General features: G+C 36.4%; 1 protein-coding gene across 3 annotated transcripts in view; it reads right to left on the reverse strand.

Annotated features, from left to right (window-relative positions):
* Positions 1-378: 378 nt before the first annotated feature.
* SCYL2 (SCY1 like pseudokinase 2) overlaps positions 379-26643 on the reverse strand; it is a 69005-nt gene continuing 42740 nt past the window's right edge. For all 3 annotated transcript variants that reach the window (XM_086712558.1, XM_086712560.1, XM_086712561.1), the window contains 8 exons: positions 22773-22886; positions 18980-19112; positions 17047-17165; positions 6972-7072; positions 5324-5390; positions 5093-5188; positions 3756-3875; positions 379-2453 (listed from right to left, as the gene is read on the reverse strand). In XM_086712558.1, the coding sequence (XP_086568684.1) occupies positions 1809-2453; positions 3756-3875; positions 5093-5188; positions 5324-5390; positions 6972-7072; positions 17047-17165; positions 18980-19112; positions 22773-22886 (1395 nt within the window). In that variant the 3' untranslated portion in view covers positions 379-1808. The remainder of the gene's footprint in view (positions 2454-3755; positions 3876-5092; positions 5189-5323; positions 5391-6971; positions 7073-17046; positions 17166-18979; positions 19113-22772; positions 22887-26643) is intronic.

Raw genomic sequence — 26643 nt, forward strand, 5'->3', positions numbered from 1 at the left:
ATATGTAAACTTTCCTCAAGAGAAATATTAATATTGTGTTACAAATAAGACCAGTAATCTGGTCAGAGTGTGAACGTATTTGACAAAAACATTTGATCTTCCTAGTGCCTTTCATTTCTTGGATAAATTTCTTCAACATTCCTGTGAATCTTTTTTATAAAACCATGCAGTAACAAAGTACACCTCATACAGAAACCAGATGTAAAGCTGACCTTTTATTTTTTAAAGTACCCCCTTACTGAATACTGCCAGCAATATTATCAACAAATAACATTTTATAATCAAGAACTGTACATTCAATGTATATATTTTGTGTGTGTGTGTGTGTGTGTGTGTGTGTGTGTGTGTGTGTGTGTATTTCAATGAATAAGCTTGGTATCAGCACACTAAACTTCATGTGATTTACTTTAAATGATTGCTGGTTTCAGAGAATTAAAAACCACAAACTCTATGGCAGCAACTATAATGCATATATAGTTCTCTGAAAGATCATTTTGAAGTTATCACATAATGGTGGAATATAATTTAAACAAAATACAAATAACATTTACAGCATAAGGCTCTGTGGTTGAATAATCAGCACATCAAAGAAAAATATCAGAGAAAGACTTTAAAAATAAAGCAGATTTCCTATTAGAAGAATTTTTTTTTGTTTGCTAACAATAGCTAATTGTGGACATAAAAATGTTCAAACAAAAGTTTCCTAAAATTTCTAGAACACAATTAAACTTTAGTTGCAGTAATTGATGAGGTCAGACTTTATCATGGTAAACTGAAAGTTAATCTGTTGGTAGCGAGAAGATACAACCGCTCATTTTTAGAGAAGTAAAGTTTATTACATTTGAAACGATACAGCAGAAATCTCAAAAGTTTACTCATTAAATATAGTTTCTTACAAATATCCTTTTGAAAATGCAATTCATATGTGCTACAACCTCAGAAGTTTGAATTCAAAATGAAATATGAAGGCAAGAGTCAGGGAAATCACATCAGAGGGCTTTGTCAAATATCTGTACAAATCAGTACATATTCTTCTATCTGTCATACAGTAGGAAAGAAAGTGATTCTAAATATATCCAAGTAAATGCAGAAAAATACATTAGTATTTGAGGCAGACCATGCTAAAATATAATTTACAATGATTAGTTTGCATTTAAGATGGTTAATAATGCCTTTAGTTTGAACCAATGAAATCAACATTAAGTTAAATTTTGTAGTATTTGTTCAGTCTTTTGTGTTGAACATTAGTTCATCTGTGAAGTAAATAAGATTGGAAAAAGCAAGTGACCTGATCCTTTTCATTATGTTTATCATTATCTCCTTCAGTCATACTAAATGCAAACAAATCAATAGAGCATCAGGATTTTTCACACATTAAAGACTAATGACTTGTGAAAGCAGACTGTGTACCATGTAGTATTTAACATATGAAACTTGCATTAACCATCAACTCAAAATTTCTTAAATAACCCAAGATTTACAAGCTAAAATAAACAAACATTTGATTAAAAAATTCTGCTATTCAAGATACTCAGGTGTCTTTTTTCTCTTAGAGATTGGTAAGGGTTGGGTCTTTTAAAAACTTGGAAGAGGAGGTGGTAAGAGGAAAAAATTCCTCAATGCTTTAAAAAACTCAACTGTTACGAGTCCATACAATTACTATGCTGGCATGGAAACAAGGTGTTTTCTGTCATGGAACCATTCACTTTCCCACAGAAGTAGTTCCTCCAAGCCAACTATACAAAGATGTAAATTCGCTTACCCATGATTAAAATTGAAGTAATCCTTCAAAAACAGAGCAAGACACCTCACCCAAAAAGATCTTTTAAATCATTGCTAGCTGAACTGCTATTGGTCATTGTAGTTGGTGGCTGTGCAAAGTTCTGCGGGCTAAAGAAAGGATTAGCCTGCATACCAAAGGCAGACTGTCCCATCATGTTCATTGGTGTTCCCATTACTGAACTGCCCATACCTGGAGACGCTTGCGGAGGTACAAATTGATTAAGCCACTGATTTGGTTTCTGTTGTGATAACTGGTTCATGCTAACTTTGGGTTTCTGAGGGCCAAAGAGATTATTAAGAGCAGACATATCTGTGGGTCTTTGTTGAGTCTGCTTCGCACCAGCAGGAGGAACACTCACAGCACTGAAGTTTGGCAAAGTGGAAGGTGTTCCCAGTGTCATCTTGGTCACTCCGGGTGTGCTTGGACTACTGAATAAGTTCTGGTTTGTATTAACCGGCATGTTGAATCCTGAAGTCTGAAAGCCCATGTTAGCATTTAGGCCGTTGGTCAAATTTCTCTTGGTGTTATCAACTGGTGTAGAAAACATCATGCCAAGGCCCATAGAAGGAACAGAAGTGAAGGTACTTGAAGCAGAAATTTTAGGGGTACTAACAGAAAGGCTGGTCAAAGATGACATGTTATCCATCAATGTGTCTGTCAAGTCCTTAGTCTGAAAAATATGAGGGAATTACTTTACCTCCAAGATTGCCAAATTCTTTACAATCAGTAACTTTGACAGGTTGTACTATAAATGACAACTCCAAATTAAGCTCAACAGTCTATACCAAGTTGGCAAACCACAGCTCACAGGCGAAATCCAGCCTGCCACATACTTTTACAGATAAACATTTGCAATCAATTTGATGACAGGGAACACTAACTTTGAATTCCAATTAAATAAAATGCTGGCTCCGCCCACCACTTCCCAAAATAGAAATTCCTTCTTCTCATTAGATCTGCATTGCAAAAATGATACTCTATTTAATTTTTATATTTTGAATTGCATCACAATTTTGTAGAAATTTGTTTTCTCTCTTACGTAAATACCTACAAAATATTTTTGATTTTGCCTCTTGGCCCATAAAGATTTTTCTCTGAAGAAGAATTTTAGTGATTAGGAGGTAACGAAAAAGGGGTGCCTGGGTGGCTCAGTCATCTGGGCGTCCAACTTTGGCTCTGGTCATGACCCCACCATTCATGAGTTCAAGCCCCACATGAGGCTCTGTGCTGACAGGTCAGGGCCTGGAGCCTGCTTTGGATTCTCTATCTCCCTCTCTCTGTGCCCCTCCCTCATTCGTACTCTGTCTCTCTCAAAAGTAAACATAAAAATTTTTTTTTCACAAAAAAAGAGGTAACAAAAAATAATTTAAAGAAAGCTTTTAAGATAAAGTTATTTCTGCAGTCTGTATGAGTTTGAACTCTCTACCAGCAAGAACCTTAAGCCCTGCCATAGCACTACCACCTAGGACAGTGTCTGGTACATAATAAGAAATAAATACTGGTCAGGACATAGTGGTAAGTATTCCTAAATCAAATTACAGACCTGGCTATAACTGAAACACCAAAAATTAAAAATTACTTTTTGGTCAAAAATATATAAATGCCTGAACATAATATTACTGATCATTTCAAGGTGAACAGAGTTAATCAGTACTATGAAACCTAATATTTTTTAAGAATATTACTGCCTTCTCTTTATTGGTATTTATCTAGCGTTCTGTTTGTTTGGTAACAAACACTATCTCAAAATATTATACATTAGGGCAGGCTATTGAGGAGTGGCTGGAAAATCCTTTATGCCCATAGTTCTTAGAAACTGCATTATTGAAATTTCTTAGAAATATATTTTTAGACAAACACTAATAGGTAGACTAAGTTATATACTCCTTAAGTATCGTGCACTTGAAATTATACACAAGTATAACCTGAAAGTAAGTATGCTTGAAATTCTGCAAGAGAAATCAATTCTGACCTGTTTGACTGGAGCAACAGGTGTGTGTACTTGGGGTTTAAGAGGCTGCTGGCTTTTCAACTTCTGTGCTTGCTCCTGTTCTTTTGCTAATTTTTGTTTTTCTTCAAGTGTAAGTGATGCCTCAGAAAAAAAAAAAAGTATATATATATATATATCAATGAGCAATTTCATAATTCCACTTATAAAACAGAAGACTTCTTTTTTTGTAAGGTATGTCTTAGTATGTTTGACAATAGCAAATAATTTGCAAATTACTCCTGTAGTGATTGCCACAGGTACATTATATTTTGAATTATTATAAGCTTTTACTTTAAGTAGAAACTCACAAAATCTCTGCTAAAATAGTTCCAGTATGAAAACAGTTATTGTTTTAAAACCATTCATCTGGGGCGCCTGGGTGGCGCAGTCGGTTAAGCGTCCGACTTCAGCCAGGTCACGATCTCGCGGTCCGTGAGTTCGAGCCCCGCGTCAGGCTCTGGGCTGATGGCTCAGAGCCTGGAGCCTGTTTCCGATTCTGTGTCTCCCTCTCTCTCTGCCCCTCCCCCGTTCATGCTCTGTCTCTCTCTGTCCCAAAAATAAATAAACGTTGAAAAAAAAATTTTTTTAAACCATTCATCAAAATGACTTTTTTCCAGACAAGGAGAATATGACTTGATGACTTCATCTTATAAAATTGGGAGATTCCTGTTCAACCCTATCTCACTCCAAAAATATTTTAAGAACTCACCAAAAAGCTAAGGAAAACATAAACAGTGTCTTTCACTGCTAAAGGTCTGCATCAAATTTGACATTTGTCTTTTTGCTTTATCAACTTTGCTAAACTATAAACTCACAGTATGTTCTCTTAAAATTTTGTAAACCATGCCTGGTAGCTCCTTGGCTTTACACATATAGGTACTTGTTTTTGTCAAATGAATAGAAGAAAAGTTGCCCCCAGGAGAAATTCAAAATTAACATATTATATTGAATATTAACAAATATTTCAATTGGAAAGTATCATTTTATAATTTATTATTCAAAATCAGAAGCAGAGTCAAGACACAGTAACATTTATCAAGAGGTAGGACTGGCAAAGTCCAGCAGAAAGGACAAAGGAGGCAGGCAATCTAGAAGTTACCATGTGGGAGGCTGAGTAATAAAAGAAGTTAAAATTCTCAAGTCTGTATATTCTCAATGTGAATCAGGTCATGTTCCCATGATAATTTTTAAATTTCATAAAAATATTAAAAAATGTTTCTTGTTAAGATGCTGAACAGTATTTCCCAACAAAATCTATAATTTATAGGAAGTCCTATAATATAAATAAGTACACTACAGGAGTAAGTGAAGAAACTTACTCTTTTATGTTTATTCTGTAACCCATCCTCTTTATTTTCTGATTCACCGCCAGTAAGAAAGTCTGCTCCAATGTTGTTAAAGACTTTGTCAATATGCTGAAAAGAAAAATGTCAAACCACCTGAATGACATCAAAAAATTGTGATATTACTGCTTAAAGGGCAAAAGCCTCTCAAATGAAGCACACTGTCAAACTCTTTTTACAAAAATTAAAATAATCTAAATGTCTTACCTGAGATCCAACATTTGTAACTTTCATCTCCTCAGAAGCATTCATTTGATTTCCTATATCCAAAGATCTGCAGGAAAATTGAATTATGACAAAGCAATGAAAAGAAATGCTTATTTTTAAAATACTCATACAAAAAATGGTTCTTCCACATGGGGGTTATTGTAACCTAAACAAACTTCTTTCAGGACAGTCATACTCTTTTTCATTATTTGCTACAATTAATGTCTGCTTGCTCAAAAACAGTAACATTTGCATAACAAGTCTTTTTTTTTTTTAATTCAATATTCAAAATTTACTGGAGAATTTACTCAGTCTCATAAAATCAGGCAAGCATGATTCTTACTGTCAGAAAGCTTATAGATCACTGAGAGACAAGGTATGATATGTAGGACTTGATGTGATTAAATTCAGAACCTGATTCTAATAATAAGCACTACAATCACTGTGATGGGCCAGATCCATGCCTTGAAAACCAGGCAAGATTTAGATGAGAAAAAGAAAAAAGAAGAGTTCGTTTACACCTCAAGTACAAATACTAGATATTAAAATTTTCTCTTATAAATTTTTAAAAATTATTTTTCAGGGTTCCTGTGTTAATACAGTCAACCCACGAAATGACATAAATATCTACGTCATTGAATATTTAGAGAATAGAATATTTAGAGCGTACAAAGGGCTATTTCAAGTCATCCTACACCTGGTGTATTTGCTTCCTTAAGCCTTCATCTCACTCTGGGGCAGAACCTAAAAAATTTTATACGTGGGGACCTTGCTCATAATTGGTATAAATTTTAGTGAGTATCTGATGTCTTTTGGCTCAGGATTCAACAGCCATCTTAAAATCACGTGTTTTTTTTCTGGGAAACAAATATAGTGATTTTATTTTAATAAACCGGCATTCTCCAGTGAGTAATTTTATCTTTCCCTTCTTTCTTTGAAAACTAGGATTTTGCAAATAATTTGGAAAATCCTCCCTTAAAGAAACGGAAGTGCATGTTGTGGTATTAAATATGAAATGAATGCTCTATAAATGTTTCTGGAATCAGAGAAAAGAAAAAGGGTGAGATCAAAATACTAGGGTTTCATAGATTTGAAAAATATTTGTAAGCGGTGCTCTTCATCATTAGCACTCTGAATTTACAACACTAGTAGCTAATGCTGACAAGAGACTTTCTCAGCAGTAGAATTTTCTTTACATATAGAAAATCTTACGATTATCATATTACACTTTTGCACTCAGAAATGACACTGGATTTTCCACAATATTCTATTTTAACTCAGTTCAACTTAACATGTTGGAAAATTTTTAAATGTTTTACAAGTGATCATATTGAAATCCATCAATTTTTTACTATGCAGAACAAACTGATGGTTACCTGAGGGGAGATGAATGGGGGGATGTGTAGAATAGGTGAAAGGGATTAATAATGAGCACTGAGTAATAATGTATAGAATTTTTGAATGACTATACTGTACACCTGAAACTAATATAACACTGTATGTTAACTATACTGGAATCAAAATAATAAACTTCATTTAAAAAAACAGGAATCCATCAATTTTTTGGGTCCTTATTCCAGAAAATCAATTATGAGGTCACTTTAGTGTCACTGTTGGGCCATGTACAATTCATATGCAACCTACTTACTTCTGCTGTTCTTGCATTATTTGAAGTTGTTCCAGTTTAGTCTTATGTTCAGACTCCAATCTGTTAAGCATCTCTTTTATGACGGAAATGAAAGAATTGAACTGGTGTAATAAGAAAGTGATACAGTTACAATGTTTCAAGTTAGCAGCAAATGTAATGTAATAAGAGAATTTAACAAGTTAATCATAATACTCTCATTTTTACCAGTATACGACCCACTCAGAGTACGGATGTCACAAAAATAGTATATTTAAACTCAGCAATCACAGCAAGCTTTTACAATATCTCTGTATGATGGTGGTAAGGTTGATGAGGCTTTCTAACTTCCAGAAAACATATCTCAATGGGTTTTCTAGCCTGAGTTGTCTAACAGCTATTATTCAAGGGTCTTATAAATTTACCCCCTCCAGTTATTACATATTGACTTTCCTAGAATAATCCAGAAGTGACCATCTGAATTTGTGCATATCTGGAAACAACCCACTTAATAGTGCATTAAAAAATTAGTTTATTGGAGGATCCTGGGAAGATGGCGGCATAGGAGGATGCTGGGCTCACCGCGCGTCCTGCTGATCACTTATTCCACCTACACCTGCCTAAATAACCCAGAAAACCGCCAGAAGACTAGCAGAATGGAGTCTCCGGAGCCAAGTGCAGACGAGAGGCCCACGGAAGAGGGTAGGAAGGGAGGAAAGGCGGTGCACGCTCCACGGACTGGCGGGAGGGAGCAAGGACGGAGGGGCGGCCCGCCAGCCAAGCAGAGCCCCAAGTCTGGCTTGCAAAAGCGGAGGGGCCAGACAGAGTGTGTTCCGACAGCAAGCGGGACTTGACATCTGGAAGGTTATAAGCTAACAGCTCTGCTCAGAGAATGGGAGGGCTGGAGGACAACGGGAGGGACAGTTGTTGAGCCCCGGAAGACAGAGCTCAGCTTGGCGGGGAACAAAGGCGCTCGCCAGCACCATCTCCCTCGCCCGTCCCCCAGCCAAAATCCCAAAGGGAACCAGTTGCTGCCAAGGAACTTGCTGGCACCGCGCAAACACCCAAAGCTGTGCTTCTGAGGATCCATCCCTCCGGCGGGTCTGACTCCCTCCCGGTGCCGCAGGGCCCCTCCCGAAGTGGATCTCCGAAGGAAAAGCGAGCTGAGCCTGCCCCTCCCGCCCCAGTGCACCTTGCCGATCCACCCCAGCTAATACGCCAGATCCCCAGCACCACAAGCCTGGCAGTGTGCAAGTAGCCCAGACGGGCCACACCACCCCACAGTGAATCCCGCCCCTAGGAGAGGGGAAGAGAAGGCACACACCAGTCTGACTGTGGCCCCAGCGGTGGGCTGGGGGCAGACATCAGGTCTGACTGCGGCCCCGCCCACCAACGCAAGTTATTCAAGACAGCACAAGGGAAGTGCCCCGCAGTCCCACACCACTCCAGGGACTATCCAAAATGACGAAATGGAAGAATTCCCCTCAGAAAAACATCCAGGAAATAACAACAGCTAATGAACTGATCAAAAATGATTTAAACAACAGAAAGTGAATTTAGAATAATAGTCATAAAATTAATCGCTGGGCTTGAAAACAGTATAAAGGACAGCAGAGAATCTCTTCCTACAGAGATGAAGGGACTAAGGAACAGCCAGGAGGAGCTAAAAAATGCTGCAATGAATTGCAAAATAAAATGGAGACAACTACGGCTCGGATTGAAGAGGCAGAGGAGAGAATATGTGAACAAGAAGATAAAATTATGGAAAAAGAGGAAGCTGAGAAAAAGAGAGGTAAAAAAAATCCAGGAGTATGAGGGGAAAATTAGAGAACTAAGTGATGCACTAAAGAGAAATAATATATGCATAATTGGTATTCCAGAGGAGGAAGAGAGAGGGAAAGGTGCTGAAGGTGTATTTGAAGAAATAATAGCTGAGAACTTCCCGGATCTGGGGAAGGAAAACGGCATTGAAATCCAAGAGGCACAGAGAACTCCCTTCAGACATAACTTGAATCGATCTTCTGCACGACATATCACAGTGAAACTGGCAAAATACAAGGATAAAGAGAAAATTCTGAAAACAGCTAGAGATAAACATGCTCTAACATATAAAGGGAGACCTATAAGACTAGTGACAGATCTCTCTTTTGAAACTTGGCAGGCCAGAAAGAATTGGCACGAGATCTTCAGTGTGCTAAACAGAAAAAATATGCAGCCAAGAATCCTTTATCCAGCAAGTCTGTCATTTAGAATAGAAGGAGAGATAAAGGTCTTCCCAAACAAACAAACACTGAAGGAATTCGTCACCACTAAACCAGCCCTACAAGAGACCCTAAGGGGGATCCTGTGAGACAAAGTACCAGAGACATCGCTACAAGCATGAAACCTATGGACATCTCAATGACTCTAAACCCATATCTTTCTACAATAACACTGAATGTAAATGGACTAAATGCGCTAACCAAAAGACACAGGGTATCAGAATGGATAAAAAAACAAGACCCATCTATTTGCTGTCTTCAAGAGACTCATTTTAGACCTGAGGACACCTTCAGATTGAGAGTGAGGGGATGGAGAACTATTTATCATGCCACTGAAGTCAAAAGAAAGCTGGAATAGCCATACTTATATCAGACAAACTAGACTTTAAATTAAAGGCTGTAACAAGAGATGAAGAAGGGCATTCTATAATAATCACAGGGTCTATCCCATCAGGAAGACAATTATAAATGTCTATGTGCCGAATACAGGAGCCCCCAAATATATAAAACAATTACTCACAAACATAAGCAACCTTATTGATAAGAATGTGGTAATTGCAGGGGACTTTAACACTCCACTTACAGAAATGGATAGATCATCTAGACACACGGTCAATAAAGAAACAAGGGCCCTGAATGCTACATTGGATCAGATGGACTTGACAGATATATTTAGAACTCTGCATCCCAAAGCAATAGCATATACTTTCTTCTCGAGTGTACATGGAACATTCTCCAAGATAGATCACATACTGGGTCACAAAACAGCCCTTCATAAGTATACAAGAATTGAAATCATACCATGCATACTTTCAGACCACAATGCTATGAAGCTTGAAATCCACCACAGGAAAAAGTCTGGAAAACCTCCAAAAGCATGGAGGTTAAAGAACACCCTACTAAAGAATGAATGGGTCAACCAGGCAATTAAGAGAAGAAATTTAAAAATATATGGAAACAAACGAAAATGAAAATACAACAATCCAAATGCTTTGGGATGCAGCAAAGGCAGTCCTGAGAGGAAAATACATTGCAATCCAGGCCTATCTCAAGAAACAAGAAAAATCCCACATACAAAATCTAACAGCACACCTAAAGGAAATAGAAGCAGAACAGCAAAGACAGCCTAAACCCAGCAGAAGAAGATAAATAATAAAGATCAGAGCAGAAATAAACAATATAGAATCTAAAAAAACTGCAGAGCAGATCAACGAAAACAAGAGTTGGTTTTTTGAAAAAATAAACAAAATTGATAAACCTCTAGCCAGGCTTCTCAAAAAGAAAAAGGAGATGACCCAAATAGATAAAATCATGAATGAAAATGGAATTATTACAACCAATCCCTCAGAGATACAAGCAATTATCAGGGAATACTATGAAAAATTATATGCCAACAAACTGGACAACCTGGAAGAAATGGACAAATTCCTAAACACCCACACACTTCCAAAACGTGGAAGGAGGAAATAGAAAGCTTGAACAGACCCATCACCAGCGAAGAAATTGAATCAGTCATCAAAAATCTCCCAACAAATAAGAGTCCAGGACCAGATGGCTTCCCAGGGGAGTTCTACCAGATGTTTAAAGCAGAGATAATACCTATCCTTCTCAAGCTATTCCAAGAAATAGAAAGCGAAGGAAAACTTCCAGACTCATTCTATGAAGCCAGTATTACTTTGATTCCTAAACCAGAGACCCAGTAAAAAAAGAGAACTACAGGCCAATATCCCTGAGGAATATGGATGCAAAAATTCTCAATAAGATACTAGCAAATCGAATTCAACAGCATATAAAGAATTATTCACCATGATCAAGTGGGATTCATTCCTGGGATACAGGGCTGGTTCAACATTCGCAAATCAATCAATATGATACATCACATTAATAAAAGAAAAGAGAAGAACCATATGATCCTGTCAATCGATGCAGAAAAGGCCTTTGACAGAATTCAGCAACCTTTCTTAATAAAAACCCTCGAGAAAGTCGGGATAGAAGGAACATACTTAAACATCATAAAAGCCAGTTATGAAAAGCCCACAGCTAACATCATCCTCAATGGGGAAAAACTGAGAGCTTTTTCCCTGAGATCAGGAACACAACAGGGATGCCCACTCTCACCGCTGTTGTTTCACATAGTGTTGGAAGTTCTAGCATCAGCAATCAGACAACAAAAGGAAATCAAAGGCATCAACATTGGCAAAGATGAAGTCAAGCTTTCACTTTTTGCAGATGACATGATATTATGCATGGAAAATCCGACAGACTCCACCAGAAATCTGCTAGAACCGATACATGAATTTAGCAAAGTTGCAGGATACAAAATCAATGTACAGAAATCAATTGCATTCTTATACACTAATAATGAAGCAACAGAAAGACAAATAAAGAAACTGATCCCATTCACAATTGCACCAAGAAGCATAAAATACCTAGGAATAAATCTAACCAAAGATGTACAAGATCTGTATGCTGAAAACTATAGAAAGCTTATGAAGGAAATTGAAGAAGATACAAAGAAATGGAAAAACATTCCGTGCTCATGGATTGGAAGAATAAATATTGTCAAAATGTCAATACTACCCAAAGCTATCTACACATTCAATGCAATCCCAATCAAAATTGCACCAGCATTCTTCTCGAAACTAGAGCAAGCAATCCTAAAATTCATATGGAACCACAAAAGGCCCCAAATAGGCAAAGTAATTCTGAAGAAGAAGACCAAAGTAGGAGGCATCACAATCCCAGACTTTAGCCTCTACTACAAAGCTGTCATCATCAAGACAGCATGGTATTGGCACAAAAACAGACACATAGACCAATGGAATAGAATAGAAACCCCAGAACTAGACCCGCAAACGTATGGCCAACTCATCTTTGACAAAGCAGGAAAGAACATCCAATGGAAAAAAGACAGTCTCTTTAACAAATGGTGCTGGGAGAACTGGACAGCAACATGCAGATTTGAAACTAGACCACTTTCTCACACCATTCACAAAAATAAACTCAAAATGGATAAAGGACCTGAATGTGAGACAGGAAACCATCAAAACCCTAGAGGAGAAAGCAGGAAAAGACCTCTCTGACCTCAGCCGTAGCAATCTCTTACTCGACACATCCCCAAAGGCAAGGGAATTAAAAGCAAAAATGAACTACTGGGACCTTATGAAGATAAAAAGCTTCTGCACAGCAAAGGAAACAACCAACAAAGCTAAAAGGCAACCAACGGAATGGGAAAAGATATTTGCAATGACATATCAGACAAAGGGCTAGTATCCAAAATCTATAAAGAACTCACCAAACTCCACACCCGAAAAACAAATAACCCAGTGAAGAAATGGGCAGAAAACATGAATAGACACCTCTCTAAAGAAGACATCCGGATGGCCAACAGGCACATGAAAAGATGCTTAACGTCGCTCCTCATCAGGGAAATACAAATCAAAACCACATCAGACATCACCTCACGCCAGTCAGAGTGGCCAAAATGAACAAATCAGGAGACTATAGATGCTGGCGAGGATGTGGAGAAACGGGAACCCTCTTGCACTGTTGGTGGGAATGCAAATGGTGCAGCCACTCTGGAAAACAGTGTGGAGGTTCCTCAAAAAATTAAAAATAGACCTACCCTATGACCCAGCAATAGCACTGCTAGGAATTTATCCAAGGGACACAGGAGTGCTGATGCATAGGGGCATTTGTACCCCAATGTCTATAGTAGCACTCTCAACAATAGCCAAATTATGGAAAAAGCCTAAATGTCCATCAACTGATGAATGGATAAAGAAATTGTGGTTTATATACACAATGGAGTACTATGTGGCAATGAGAAAGAATGAAATATGGCCCTTTGTAGTAAGATGGATGGAACTGGAGAGTGTTATGCTAAGTGAAATAAGCCATACAGAGAAAGACAGATACCATATGGTTTCACTCTTATGTGGATCCTGAGAAACTTAACAGAAACCCATGGGGGAGGGGAAGGAAAAAAAAAAAAAAAGAGGTTAGAGTGGAAGAGAGCCAAAGCATAAGAGACTCTTAAAAACTGAGAACAAACTGAGGGTTGATGGGGGGTGGGAGGGAGGAGAGGGTGGGTGATGGGTATTGAGGAGGACACCTTTTGGGATAAGCACTGGGTGTTGTATGGAAACCAATTTGACAATAAACTTCGTATACTGAAAAAAAAATACATAATAAAAAAAATTAGTTTATTCAGATTGCTACAAAAATGACATGTTTGGCTAAAACAAATCTGCTTTCTACAAAGAAATATTAAATGTATTTAGTTTAACTTTCAAATAATTGAAGTTCCTAAAGTATATCTAATACCATGCCATAATGTGGTTCAGGCTTTGGTTAAATGATGATTCTTAGAGTGCCTCCGATCATCATGAACAATTTATTTGAATAATACCATACATTACAGGAAGAATCCAGAAACTGTGTTCTTCCCCTCCCAAATCTTCTATTTTTGTGCTGGGTGCTCCTCAAAATAGGTTTATTAATATCTCTATCTTATAAATGAGGAACTTCTGGCTTAGTGAGAGACAAAGCAACTTAGTATGAGATACTAAATAACATATGGCAGGATTGGAATTCATAAAAGTCTGTCTCCAGAGCTTGTACTAGTTTCTACATGACCCTGCTTCTCACCATGCTCAACCATCTGTTCATCCTTTGTCTTACCATGAGAGTTAACAAAAGGCATTATTTTCTTAGCGGTTTACTTTGACAGACTCTCTGCTGATTAGTTTTCTTTTTACTTTGCAATGAAGTAAAACATAGTAGCAGAAAAGTATACATATAGGTGCTCATATCAAAAAATTCACAAACTGAATGCAGAAAAAGAACATTAGCAGCACCCCACAGGCTTCCTTGTGCCCCCTTCTCGGTACTTCCCACCACCTTACCCTCTGAGTAAACACTAGTCTGACCTCTGGCAGTGTAGTTTTGACTGTTTTTTGTACTTTATATAGAATCATTAGGTAGATCTTCTTCTGTGTCTGGCTTCACTGGCTCAACATCTGTTTGTGAGATTCATCTATATTGTTGTATGTAGTTGGTGCAGAAGAATTAACATAGTAGGCCTGAACTTCCATCTTTGAAAAGGCCTGCTTGCAAGGTTGGCCATTGGCCGGTGTCCAGAAACTCAGATTTTACGAGGGTTCCCACCATTTATTGATGACAGTGGCTCACTAAACTAAACAAAGACTATGTTTTATGCTAAGCATCTGCTTTTCTTCTGGGAGTCTGGAATTTGAGTACATGACAGGCAGAGGGAGCTACAACACTTCACATGTACTGTCACAACTCATTACCAGGGAAAATAAGTACATTGAGGAGATGACTCTGGAAGCTTGAATCTCGTTTCCTCCAGACATTGCCCTATAAGCCTTCTCCCTTTGCTGATTTTGCTTTATACCCTTTTGCCATAAAAACCATAGCCACGAGTACAACTATATGCTGAGGCCTGTTGAGGACTCCTAGTGAATCAATGAATCCAAAGGTGGTCTTTGGAACCCCTACTCAACATAAGTTGTGATGTGTTTTGACTGTTGCTTGGTATTTGCTATTTTATAATCAAATGCAAAAAATGTACTTTCCTAAATCACATTATCTTTCTCACATAATGCAAAATACACTTAGATTATTTTAAGTCAGAATTTACAGAAGAGGGCACTCTTTCTTTTTTTTTCTTTTTTCTTTTTTTTCTTTTTTATGTTTTTATTTTTGATACAGAGAGAAAGCACATGCTGGGGAGGGACAGAAAGAGAGGAAGACAGGAACCAAAGCAGGCACTGCGCTGATAGCAGATATCTTGATGTGGAGCTTGAACTCAAGAGCTGTGAGATCATGACCTGAGCAGAAGTTGGATGCTTAGCTGACTGAGCCACCCAGGTGCCCTGAGGGCACTCTTAAATCAGGAACCCTGTCCAAGAAATGAATAGGAAAGCAGACCACACCCATGTTAACTATCTCGAAATACCAGAAGATATGAATCAAAGTATTCTGTTGATGAAAATAGGTCCCTAAAAATATCAACCATAAAGCTGAAGAAAACAAATACCACATTTCATATGAAATTATATATCCTGATATAAGCATTTGGGAATATTTAAAAACATGCTAGATCATATATATGAGAACTAAGAACAGAAATGACCAAAAGCTGGATTATCTTAGGCATTATCATCATCCTATTTTTCCTCAATATTATTCATTGTTTCCCTTTTTGCCAGTTGTAACCTCAACCCTGCCACCCAAGATATGAAGAAACTATCAAGCCAAAAATTGAAATTTAGGGACACAAACTTTCAGAGGCTTACCCAATCACTTCATAGGGAATTTTAGATCTGATTAATTTTATAAATTTCCCTAACTCCAAAATTCCTTTCCCTAGGCACTCTCCCCTATAAGCCAAAAGCTTTCCTGCTTAACTCCAGCTTCTGTTTCCTTCATTGCTCTAACTCACTTTCAGTACTTAATTCCCAATCTTGCCTGCCTATCCATTTCTGACACTCCCTATTAAACAGTAACCAACTAATCCCAGTATTTTTCCATCATACTCCATTAAACACCAGTTCTATGGTAAACAAAATGACTTGTCATTACTCGGTAACTCAAATTTTCTCTCAATTTAATAAATATTTTTGTTTCTGGCACTGCATTAAGTGCTGGGGATATAATAAAGAATAAGATATAATAACCAGCCTTCTGGGAAAGGCAGACAATACCTATGACAACTACAGTGATAGAGGTATACAGAGAGATAATTGTATAATAATGTTTGAACACATTACCTTTTTGCTCAAATGTTTACCACATCTTGGAAGTACACATACCTAAGTACACCTGAAACTAATATATCACACTGTATGTTAACTATACTAGAATTAAAATAAAAAACAAACACAACAACAAAAAGCAAACACCTAAATCAGACAGCCATTTAAAGTCTACCTGTTCTAGTCTCAATTTATCTCTCTTCCATTACTCCCCTACTGATTTACAGGTATCTCTCAGTCAAACTGGATTATTCATTCTCTGCTGATTGACTCTAAATTGGTTCCCAATTATCTCCTCATTCTGCTGCTCAGGTCTTTGTGTAATTCCCTATTTTTGAGTGTGGGCAGGACCTTGCTGGTCCTGACTTGCAAAGGTAATAGGACGTCATTTTCTTGATTACAATATAAGATGCTGTAACTTCCATCTTTCTAGCAGACTCTCTCTCCCATTTTGATGAAACAAGTTGCCATGTTGGAAGACCCATGAAGCAAGGAGAGCTGACACAGCTAGAAACTGAGGCCCCTGGTCAAACAACCTAAAAGGAACTGAATCCTGACAACCATGTAAGTAAGCTTAGAAGCAGATCTGTCCTTCCCCCCATTTGAGCCTTCAGATGAGGCCCCAGCCTTTGACTGCAGCACTGTGAGAAACTCTGAACAGAGAATCCATGCCCTGGCTTGGCTGACCCACAGAAACTATGAAAACCATCTAGTTTGTGGTGATTTGTTATGTAGCAATAAATAAGAAATACACACCCCAGACACATCACATTCATTTTTAATTTGTTCATGTCAACTTTCCAGCCCCAAATTTGAATTAGCCCAAAATCCTACATATCTTTCAATGTTCTAGTCATTTACTATCTCCCAATGAGGCCTTCAATAATCCATCCTTCCAACTCACATACTCCTTACTTTGAACCCACAACTTTCTTTATTGAACTCTGTGACATGTTTTTCCTTGTTTTAGCAACATTTAAATGTAATATATTTATTTATTTAATTCCAAGAAAACAATAAACTGGACAAATTGAATAAAACACAAAATACTCCTACCTGATTGAGATTAAGATTGTTTTCAATACTCAGGGGAATCAAATGAGGCAATACTTTTCCAGCAAGCTGCTCTTTGGTGATTCCCAACTTCTTATGTGTAAAGGTACATTTATAAATACCTGATAGAAAACAATGAGACAAATTTTATAATCCAATACCACAAATTCATAGATACTAGGAAAATATTGTATCTATATGAAATCTCTTGATAATCAGTTTAATTACAAATTTTTTCTTATCAGTGCCTAGAATGAGGATGCTCTTAAATATGGGTAAGAATGATTTCAGCTTTATCATCAGTTTAAACCATGACATATTTAACCTGTACTTGCTTGGCTTAAGAGCACATTTAATATTAGTATAATATTAAAAGCCTTACTATACAGTACAACAGTAAGGTTACAGAATGATCCTCTCTCCTGAAAACACCTAAATATGTATTTGAGACTTCTCACCCAAACTCGAGACATCTATTTCACAAGTATGTGAGTATAGGTTACACCTTTATTCACTTCTTTAACCAGATTTAACATGTTTAAAACTTTAATAATTTAATTCAACTCCACACAATCCTTTCCTAGTGTCTCACCTATTTACTCAAACTTCCAGAGCCTGCGTATTACAACTATTCCACAAAGCCTTCAGTTGGTAAACTGAGCACATTTGTTTCTCATTCTCTGAATGCTTGTGTTATAAGTGTTTTGTATATAATCCATAGCTTTAGAACACACCATATGTTATTATTTTCATGTTAATGTAAATTTCACTTATATACTCAAAGAGTAACTTTACTGAGCACCTATTAAATGCTTATTTGCTAGGCACTATGCTCATTACTTCTCCCTGCCCATTTTCTCACTGAATTCTCATAAAACTCCTCTAATGATGTATTTTTACCCTCATCTGACAGATGAAATTTTTCTAAGTCATTCCAGGAACTGACACAGCCAGGACAGAAGCTAGGGCTCTTTCCACTATGCTAAACTCTTTTTCAGGAAGACTAATTTATTTGAGCCCAAAAGTCTCATACCATATACCATGTCTACAAAGGTCTACAATAAATTACTTGCTGACCATTCCTACAAATATTTACTGAGGGCTTTCTATAGACCAGGCACCTTAGTACTTTAGTAAGTGTTAAAAATACACGGCTGAGTAATTTCATTTTTCTTTAAAATTAATAAACTTTAACTTCAGTAAAAACTAAACTTGCTAATGTTTTTGTGATACTACAAGTATATCTGTTTCCATTAGTATAGCAGACCCCAGCATTTCCAGATTGGACTATCAAAACTGTAACTATTTACAAACAATTTCAGTTTCTTGACAGAGTAATTTGTAATTATGCTAATAGAACAGAATGTGCTGTAAAGCTAATATGCTTCATCAACACATCACTTAGCAGTGAAACATACTGGTTAAGATTTAAACATATATAAATTAAAAACCAGCTCTACCACTTTTCAGTTGTGTTATCTTGAATAACTTACTTCAACCCTGAGCCTCAATTTCCGTACTGTAAAACAGAAATAACAGTAGCTATCTCATTGGAATTTGGAGAGGACAAGCGATAACACAAAGAAAATACTCAACACAGTGCCTCTTACAAATTGGGTACCAAATAACTATCAAATTTTACTATTAAGACTGGTATCAGCATGTCATGTAGCTTTGTTTGCCTCTCTTATTTGGCATCATTTTATAGGGAAAACTACATGCTATCATGGTATTTGTGAAGCTAGGATTCCCAAATGTCTAATTTGCTAAAATTAACACAAAGAAAAGTTATATCATGGTATTTATCCCATCATTCTTCAATTACTGAATGCTATATACTTGAAAAAAGGATACAAAGGTTTTATAATTTGGAAAATTCATTTGCGTGACTATAAAACAATAAAGTAGCATCAAATAACATTAAGTTTTCAGCTACCTAAAATTCCCATGAGGACTGCGGGTTCCTTGGATGGAATCTGTTGTAAGAAGGGCAGGATATCATCAAGAACAAACCACTTATCCAAGTATTCCAAAATCTTTCCTAAGCACACTAATGAATTTACACGAACCTATTAAGAGAGGTAAATTGCATTAGTCACTTAAAGTCTTGCAATCTAGAACAAAATGTTTAAGTATAAATTTAATCTTCATGTAGATATGTTAAAATCTCAAGAATAAAAGTAGGATGAGGTTTAAAAGCTCTCATCCTTTATTAACATAGGAAATCCATGTATTTACTAACTCCCCTAGACTTGTTTCAGGAAGAATTTATGATTGCTTTACCAGGACACTAGTTAGGTAGAGGTAAGGAAAGACTTCAATTTTGTATCCTTTTAAATGAAGTGATTAGGATTTGAGAAGCTTTACTATATATGTGTTTATTAACAATATTTTTGGGGGGACATCTGAATTATAAAAAGGACTACATTCTCCTACCAAGTGATCAAGTTTACTAGCCTTCCAGTACTTTTCTCTAACTCAGGTTTAATTCATTCTTAAATATTTCAACAACATGTGAAAATTATCTATACTTTACCGTACCTGAAGTTTTCTATTTCTAAATATATCTTTAATACAGACATTAAAACCTAATACTTAGGAACTCTTTCACCAAAATTCTATCTATATTTGCTTGACTATTTTGATAAATGTTTCACACCCTATTTTTTTGGCTTGAATTTATTAAGATAATTACTTCAAGGAGAAAAAAAGAGACAAACCAAAAAAAAAACAAAAACAAAAACAAAAACTGGTGGTTGCCAGAAGAGAGATGGGTAGAGAATTGAGTGAAATAAAGGGGATTAAGAATATACTTATTTGATGTAATGTACAGAATTGTTGAATCATTATATTGTACACCTGAAACTAATATAACACTGGATATTAATTACATTTCAATTTTTTAAAAAAGAATAAAATCAATAAAATTCCAGTTAAAAAAAAACTAAGAAAAACAAAATAATTTAGTTGGTTAAAAAAACACCATATTTCTACAAGAAAGAAAAAAATCTGAAAAATAACATACAATTGTTTTCTGAAATTCAAAAATAAGGAATATTACAAATTCAAAAAAAGATAGCTAAAGTCTTAATTTGCTCTTAGAATCAGTATTTTAAAAGGAATTGCCGTGTGTGTGTGTGTGTGTGTGTGTGTGTGTGTGTGAAGAGAACCTAGACGTACTAGTTTACTTTTATTTTTATTTTTAATATAAAATATTAGTCATGTAAGTCATGAAGAAATAGAGCTCTTATTTTACCTACCTCTGTGTAGAATTTATTTTTTCTTTATTTAAACAGTATTAAACCACAATTCTAACTCATGACTCACATTTTAGGAACTTCCCAGTTAGAATCTTTTAACCTTATGTCCATGAATGCAATTCAGGAATTCACATTTGCCCCTCTGAAGGCAGGAGCACCATACATGGTATATAAAATGCAAATCCATTCCAGAGTTACTGCTCTAAATGCATTCATTATAATTCTTTGTAAACATGCCTTTGAGGGCTCAGTTGCCATCTTAAAATGAGATATAAACATCCCCAGGCATTAATACAGATCATTTAAGTACCTATGCTTCCCACCTCATACATACTTGGAAATGAACTAGAACATGCACTTTGACAAAATGTATGCTAAAATAAATGTATGCTACCATAAAATAAAAGTGTGACTTAAATGATTTTTCTTTTTCCTTTTTTAAGCTTTTTTTATTTTGCTTTAATCTGTATACTCAATATGGGGCTCGAATTTACAACTCCAAGATCAAGAGTCCCATCCATACTCTACCAACTGAGCCAGCGAGGTACTCCCAGATTTTTAAAAGGCATTTTGAAAATGAAATTTTAGGGGCACCTGGGTGGCTCAGTCAGTTAAGCGTCTGACTTCGGCCCAGGTCATGATGTAGCAGTCAGTGAGTTCGGGTCCTGCATTGGGCTCTGTGCTGACAGCTCAGAGCCTGGAGCCTGCTTCAGATTCTGTGTCTCCTTCTCTCTGCTCCTCTCCTACTCATGCTCTGTCTCTATCTCTCAAAGATGAATAAATGTTAAAATAAATAAATAAATAAATCAAAAGGAAAAAAGAGAAAAAAAGAAAATGGAATTTTAAGCTGTATATTACTTCATCTATTTTGAAAATTCAATCAAAAAAATTAGAAAATTTCAGAGAAAAGAACTGGATTTCAAGTCTTTTTAATACTGATGAAGAAAAACACTCAGGGGGGTATAGTAACTTGCCCAGTGGCACAGGAAGGTTAGTAGAAGAGTCAGAATAAGAAAGAACTCAGGTTTCTTGACCTCATTTCATACTTGTTCATTTTGGTAAACAATGATACTTTTTCCTAGTTTTGTATTGTTTTCTATCTCAGAGCCATTAGAACCAAAAAAAACATAAACTAAAATGGATTAGGTAAATCATGTCATTTTAATAAGGTAAAATCATGTCATTTAAATTGCTTTTGCCTATCATTCCATTAAGCTACAAATGCTTATATTTATTTAAATTCACATTTCACCTAATAAAGATGAATGAGATCTCCAAAGAACTATATTTACAAAATGCAAATTTAATGACCATTATCAAACAACAATATAAAGAACTGATCAGATGAATGAAGAACATTTCTCCCTCTTTTCTAAAGCTGCCATTTGAAGAGAATATTCAATGTTACTTCTTAAAAGAATTATTTGTGGGATAAATTCTTATGATCTACTGTTAGAGAAAAGGTTGAGAATACATATGCCTCTCAATATGAGATAATGAGAACTATTATTTATTCTACTTCCTTGACCAACAACTATAAGTGTTAAAAATTCTGTATTCAAAGGAATCAACTGCCTTTGGCATAGATTTTTTGAGTACAACTATTTCCCGCCACTTGTATTCTTGTTAATGTATTGTTTTATTGTACCCTTATTTTTTTTTAAAGTAGGTAAGTGGTGGATATAAAAATATAGAGATAGATTACTAAAAATAAAGGCAGTTTACAAAAGGAAGCTATTCAGAATGATTATAGGCTTATACACCAAATTAAACTCTCATGATTATTTCAAAACTACCAACAAAATACATTGTGAATTAAAGCAGAAAAGTATTAAGAAAGAAAAATTACTCAGATTTTCTAGTGAAGCACTCAAAGTTAGGGGACAGGAGCAAGGTCAGGGGTGTAATAGTGCAAAATTATGTATCAGGGAAAACTAAAGCTATTGCTCACTTTTTTTTTTTTATTGCTCACTTCTATAGTACTATATTATATAGGTTACCTATAGCCAAGATGAAATATATGAACAAATTACAAAAGGGTTATTTAGGGGCACCTGGGTGGCTCAGGCAGTTGAGCATCCGACTCTTGGTTTCAGCTCCGGTCATGATCTCATGGTTCTTGAGTTTGAGCCCCACATCAGGCTTCATGCTGACGGTGCAGAGCCTGCTTGAAATTCTTCTTCTCTCCCTCTCTCTCTGCCCTTACCCCCATGCGAATGCGCATGCTCTCTCTCTCAAAATAAATAAGATAAACTTAAAAAAAGATAAATGAAGTTTGTTGAAGTTAATACACTGACAGTGCAGAGGCTGCTTGGGATTCTCTCTCTCTTTGCCCCTCCCCTGCTCACTATATCTCCCTTTCTCAAAATAAATAAATAAACATTTTTTAAAGGGTTATTTAATAATAAGAAAATGATTTAAAACAATGAGAAGTGAAAGAAAAGCAAAAATTAATATGCAATTACTTACAGCAAGGGAAGATGTCTGTAGACATGCATTTTTAATTCTTGGTATCAAAGCATTTTTCATGGATGGGTAGTCTATAAGATTTGCAAAGGTTGGAATGATGTTTAAACAGAGTTCCTATTAAGAAAATACACTGATTCAATCTTAGAGAAAGACTCTCTTCATCCTTTCTCCCACATATTAAAAACATTTTGCATTTACATAGCTAATTTGTCACACAGTTTGAAATAAACTTTTATTTATGTTTTATCATTTGCTCCTTTCAACAACTAGTTGAAAGAAGAGTTGTCACTAATTTTCAATTTTACAGATGAGAAAATAGACTCAAAAGATCTTATTCAAGGGGCGCGTGGGTGGTTCAGTCGGTTCAGAGTCCAACTCTTGGTTTCAGCTCAGGTCATGATCTCATGGTTTGTGAGTTTGAGCCCTGCGTCGGGCTCTGCTGCTGACAGCGCAGAGCCTGCTTTGGATTCTCTCTCTCCCTCTGTCTGCCCCTCCCCTGCTTATGCTCTCTCTCTCCCTCTCTCAAAATAAATAAAACTTTTTTAAAAAATTTAAAAAGGACCTTACTCAAAATCATGCAAAGTCATATAACTAGCTTATGGTAACAACAGTCCTTGGTCTTCATTCCTAATTTCTTTCCATGATAACACAATTCATCAATTCATCATTTATTATTTAAAAATGGGAACACCCCGGGGCGCCTGGGTGGCGCAGTCGGTTAAGCGTCCGACTTCAGCCAGGTCACGATCTCACGGTCAGTGAGTTCGAGCCCCGCATCAGGCTCTGGGCTGATGGCTCAGAGCCTGGAGCCTGTTTCCAATTCTGTGTCTCCCTCTCTCTCTGCCCCTCGCCCGTTCATGCTGTCTCTCTCTGTCCCAAAAATAAATAAATGTTGAAATCTTTAAAAAAAAAAAAATGGGAACACCTAAGTTTTGCTATCTTTCACAATAAGGATTAAATACAAAGTAACATAGAACTATTCCTCTTAAATAAGGGATTTCTTAGCTTATCATAAAATAGAATACAAACATTTTCTTTAACATATTTTAAAAGATTGTTTTATAATATTGGGGAGAAATACAATAAGACACTATTATGTAACCCCAGTTTTTATAAATTTTTTTTTTTTTAACGTTTATTTATTTTTGAGACAGAGAGAGACACAGCATGAACGGGGGAAGAGCAGAGAGAGAGGGAGACACAGAATCAGAAGCAGGCTCCAGGCTCTGAGCCATCAGCCCAGAGCCCGACGCAGGGCTCGAACTCACGGACCGCGAGATCGTGACCTGAGCTGAAGTCGGACGCTCAACCGACTGAGCCACCCAGGCGCCCCAGTAACCCCAGTTTTTAAAACATGTATGCATATGTGTCTGTCTACAGGCTTAGGGAAAAAGACTCAAGGATAGATACGGAAATGTTAACTATGGGCATCTCTGAGAGAGGATTTTAATTTTCTTTATGTTTAAGCACTTCCAAATTCTAAAACTTAAGCAAGTATAACTCATAGAAACAGGAAAAAGTTATTTAAAACATTGTTAACTAATATTGGCCACAATGTAAATGACTATAACTGGGAACTCTGAATGAGGCTAACAGAGGAAAAGGGGGACTAAATGAGATAAGGAAAAGAACAAGAAATGGCTTGAGAACTAACTGGCTCAAGAACATATATCTCAGATACCTTATAAGAGCAGAATGTTCCTTGTAGCAAAGCAAAGAAGAAGGGATTACTAAAGAAAATGGAGGCATAATTGTGTATCAGGGAAGGAGTTAGACAATATTTGGTATACTTAAAGACATTCATTTGTAGTTAGCAGACAGAAATAAATTAACTACTAACAATCTGTTATCAAAATAATGGCCAAGTATTTTATTTGCTTTACTCCCAATTTCCAAAAAGCAGCTATTAAGAGTTGCATGTTTACATCCACTCAGAATTGTAATTAATAAGTGTGACATAACTTGAGGATAAGAAGTACAAGCTACGTTCAAGGATGCCCATTTTCCAAAGATGGGCAAGAATAGGCAAGAGTGAGCAGTTTATGAGATACTGTACTCCTGTTACCAGAGGGGACCTCTGTAGGGAAGGTCAGCCTTTAATTCATGAGAGCAAGCATACATGTGCACTATGCTGTATAACCTAGCAATAGGTTATAAAGAGGCAAATCTTAAATTATGTCTAAATCATTTAGCTAAAAGTGGGGGGGAAGAGCTCTTTTCCAAGAAGGAAATACGATGAAGAACCTAGAAACAGGAGACTGAAACAAACCAAAACTCAAGGAAGTCATTAGTTCATTCTCAGGAATTTCTGCCTCTTAGTTTATACTTTATAACTGGTGGTGGGGAGAGGAGAAAAAGCATAACTTCTAAGTTTAATTTTAAAGGTAAAAATTTTTTATTTGGTTCACATATACATTTCTATTCAAGCCTCTAAGCACCCTAATTTTTGTACATCATTTTCTACTTTCCTAAATGTATTTCTGAACCCCCTTTAGCCTCCTAAATATTTCTAATCAAACTTCACTTTAAAAATATCACTCCAGAGGCACCTGGGAGGCTCAGTTGGTTGAGCATCTGACTCTTGATCTCAGCTCAGGTCATGGTCCCACGGTTGTGGAATGGAACCCCAAGTCGGGCTCCACACTGAGTCGAGATTTTCTCCCTGTGTTTATGATTCTCTCTCTCTCTCTCTCTCTCCCTCTGCCCTTCTCCCCACTTTGTGCTCTCTCTAAAAAAAAAAAAAAAAATTAAAATTAAATAAAAAATCACTCCAAAAATGAATTTCCAAAGTTACTTTCCAGCCTTCTACTTGCTTGAAACTTGAAGACTTTTGTTTCTTGGGGTGCCTGGATGGCTCAGACAGTTAAGTGTCCAATTCTTGGTCTCGGCTCAGGTCATGATCTCATGGTTTAAGAGTTTGAGCCCCACACTGGACTCTGTGCTGATAGTGTGGAGGCTTCTTGGGATCCTGTCTCCCTCGCTTTCTGCCCCTCCCCCATTCGTTTTCTATCTCTCTCTCAAAATAAACAAACATTTAAATAAAGACTTTTGTTTCTTGCTCTTATTCTAGTATTCTCCCAAAGATCAGATAGTCTTTTAACTTTAACACTCTTACCAAGCAATGATGATACTAATTAATTGGACTGGTGACTAAAGACATACTGAATGATACAAGAAATGTGGGTTTCTAAAATTCAGCAAAGCTGCACAGGTCAATCTGATTTAAATATTAACTATTTCAATAAATACTTATTGGCTGATGTGTATTGGCCAAATGAACCCCCTTATGAAGAAAAATTAGCTTTCACATCACTCAACATTTCTCTCCTTCCTAATCTCAGTGAACATAAAACCAGGTTGGCTACACAGGGCCTGTGGGAATGTTTTAAGAAGCTATAATTCATAACTCCTTTGGAAAGGCCTAAAAAGTAAAAGTAAGTACTTCTTTGTCCCATGTCATTTGGACAAAACCAGCATATCCTCACCTTTAAGAAGGCATGATGTTATATGGAAAAAATGTAACATGAACCTCACGATTTTGAATAAGCAAAAACCTAGAAAAAGACTAAAATGAGTCAAAAAAGTGACCTTATACACGTGGTATTAGGTTCACATTATTTCTAAGTAATCTCCATACCCAACATGGAGTTTGAACTCACACCCCAAAATCAAGAGTCGCATTTGCTACTGACTGAGCCAGCCAGGTGCCCCTGGTATTAGGTTCACATTAGAAAAAAAAGGCTTTGGTCAATAACCTTTAAAAATTAAAATTCTGTTTTTCTTTACTAGAATTTCTATACTGGCAAAGAAACTTTAAATATAAAACCATTTATGCAATGAGATGTTGTTAACATAGGTACTTATTTTCCAA

This window comes from Puma concolor, chromosome B4 (genome assembly GCF_028749965.1).
Source record: "Puma concolor isolate L17-30 chromosome B4, mPumCon1.1.hap2, whole genome shotgun sequence".
NCBI lineage: Eukaryota > Metazoa > Chordata > Mammalia > Carnivora > Felidae > Puma > Puma concolor.